Source organism: Emiliania huxleyi, assembly GCF_000372725.1.
Source record: "Emiliania huxleyi CCMP1516 chromosome Unknown EMIHUscaffold_1384, whole genome shotgun sequence".
In the NCBI taxonomy this organism is placed as follows: domain Eukaryota; phylum Haptophyta; order Isochrysidales; family Noelaerhabdaceae; genus Emiliania; species Emiliania huxleyi.
In genome coordinates, this window is record NW_005201208.1 from 5,649 (window position 1) to 8,289 (window position 2,641).

At 71.2% G+C, this 2,641-nt stretch overlaps 1 protein-coding gene across 1 annotated transcript in view; it reads right to left on the reverse strand.

Moving 5' to 3' along the window:
• Positions 1–1,612: 1,612 nt before the first annotated feature.
• Positions 1,613–2,641, reverse strand: part of EMIHUDRAFT_252565 (hypothetical protein) — a gene marked incomplete at both ends in the record, with an annotated part of 2,160 nt that continues 1,131 nt past the window's right edge. The window contains 2 exons of the mRNA XM_005788085.1: positions 1,613–1,649; positions 1,806–2,589. Coding sequence (XP_005788142.1) covers positions 1,613–1,649; positions 1,806–2,589 — 821 coding nt within the window. The remainder of the gene's footprint in view (positions 1,650–1,805; positions 2,590–2,641) is intronic.

Genomic DNA, 2,641 nt, shown 5'->3' on the forward strand with positions numbered 1-2,641 from the left:
GGAGGCGACAGCCGAGAGCCGACCGTCACTCCGCGCCGCCGACAAGGCGGAGAGGGAGAAGCCTAGAGAGAGGCGGAGGCGGCAGCCGAGAGCGGGACTCCGCGCCGCCGTCGAGGCGGCGAGGGAGAAGCCTAGAGAGAGGCGGAGGCGACAGCCGAGAGCCGCCCGTCACTCCGCGCCGCCGTCGAGGCGGCGAGGGAGAAGCCCAGAGAGAGGAGGAGGCGACAGCCGAGAGCCGACCGTCACTCCGCTCCGCCGTCGTGGCGGCGAGGGAGAAGCCTAGAGAGAGGCGGAGGCGGCAGCCGAGAGCCGGCCACCACTCCGCGCCGCCGACGAGGCGGCGAGGGAGAAGCCTAGAGAGAGGCGGAGGCAAGGCCGAGAGCCGACCACCACTCCGCGCCGCCGACGAGGCGGCGAGGGAGAAGCCTAGAGAGAGGCGGAGGCAGCGGCCGAGAGCCGACCACCACTCCGCGCTGCCGTTGAGGCGGCGAGGGAACAGCCTAGAGAGAAGCGGAGGCGACAGCCGAGAGCCGACCGTCACTCCGCGCCGCCGTCGAGGCGGCGAGGGAGAAGCCTAGAGAGAGGCGGAGGCGACAGCCGAGAGCCGACCGTCACTCCGCGCCGCCGTCGAGGCGGCGAGGGAGAAGCCTAGAGAGAGGCGGAGGCGGCAGCCGAGAGCCGGCCACCACTCCGCGCCGCCGTCGAGGTGGCGAGGGAGAAGCCCGAGGGAGAAGCCCAGAGAGAGGCGGAGGCGGCGGCCGGGAGCCGACCGTCACTCCACGCCGCCGTCGAGGCGGCGAGGGAGAAGCCTAGAGAGAAGCGGAGGCGGCAGCCGAGAGCCGACCGTCACTCCGCGCCGCCGTCGAGGTGGCGAGGGAGAAGCCCGAGGGAGAAGCCCAGAGAGAGGCGGAGGCGGCGGCCGAGAGCCGACCGTCACTCCGCGCCGCCGTCGAGGCGGAGAGGGAGAAGCCTAGAGAGAGGCGGAGGCGGCAGCCGAGAGCCGACCACCACTCCGCGCCGCCGTCGAGGCGGCGAGGGAGAAGCCTAGAGAGAGGCGGAGGCGACAGCCGAGAGCCGCCCGTCACTCCGCGCCGCCGTCGTGGCGGCGAGGGAGAAGCCTAGAGAGAGGCGGAGGCGGCAGCCGAGAGCCGACCGTCACTCCGCGCCGCCCTCGAGGCGGCGAGGGAGAAGCCTAGAAGGAGGCGGTGGCGGCAGCCGAGAGCCGGCCACCACTCCGCACCGCCGTCGAGGCGGCGAGGGAGAAGCCTAGAGAAAGGCGGAGGCGACAGCCGAGAGCCGACCGTCACTCCGCGCCGCCGTCGAGGCGGCGAGGGAGAAGCCTAGAGAGAGGCGGAGGCGGCAGCCGAGAGCCGACCACCACTCCGCGCCGCCGACGAGGCGGCGAGGGAGAAGCCTAGAGAGAGGCGGAGGCGGCAGCCGAGAGCCGACCGTCACTCCGTGCCGCCGACAAGGCGGAGAGGGAGAAGCCCGAGGGAGAAGCCCAGAGAGAGGCGGAGGCGGCGGCCGAGAGCCGACCGTCACTCCACGCCGCCGTCGAGGCGGCGAGGGAAAAGCCTAGAAAGAGGCGGAGGCGACAGCCGAGAGCCGACCGTCACTCCGCGCCGCCGTCGAGGCGGTGAGGGAGAAGCCTAGAGAGAGGCGGAGGCGGCGGCCGAGAGCCGACAGTCACTCCACGCCGCCGTCGAGGCGGCGAGGGGGAAAGCCCAAAGACGAGGCTCGGGTAGAAGAGGAGCAAGGCGAGGCTCACTCGAGAGGGAAGGCAGCTGTGACAGCTGGCCGCCCACCACGCCGCCCACGAGGAGGCACACGAGACGAGGCTCGAGTAGAAGAGGAGCGAGGCGAGGCTCACTCGAGAGGGAAGGCAGCTGTGACAGCTGGCCGCACGCCACGCTGCCCACGAGGAGGCACACGAGACGAGGCTCGAGTAGAAGAGGAGCGAGGCGAGGCTCACTCGCCATGTCGCCCACGAGGAGGCACACGAGACGAGGCTCGAGTAGAAGAGGAGCGAGGCGAGGCTCACTCGAGAGGGAAGGCAGCAGTGACAGCTGGCCGCCCACCACGCCGCCCACGAGGAGGCACACGAGACGAGGCTCGAGTAGAAGAGGAGGGAGGCGAGGCTCGCTCGCCACGCCGCCCACGAGGAGGCACACGAGACGAGGCTCGAGTAGAAGAGGAGCGAGCTGAGGCTCGCTCGCCATGCCGCCCGCGAGGCGGCACACGATACGAGGCTCGAGTAGAAGAGGAGCGAGGCGAGGCTCACTCGCCATGTCGCCCACGAGGAGGCACACGAGACGAGGCTCGAGTAGAAGAGGAGCGAGGCGAGGCTCACTCGAGAGGGAAGGCAGCAGTGACAGCTGGCCGCCCACCACGCCGCCCACGAGGAGGCACACGAGACGAGGCTCGAGTAGAAGAGGAGGGAGGCGAGGCTCGCTCGCCACGCCGCCCACGAGGAGGCACACGAGACGAGGCTCGAGTAGAAGAGGAGCGAGCTGAGGCTCGCTCGCCATGCCGCCCGCGAGGCGGCACACGAGACGAGGCTCGAGCAGAAGAGGAGCGAGGCGAGGCTCACTCGCCATGTCGCCCACGAGGAGGCACACGAGACGAGGCTCGAGTAGAAGAG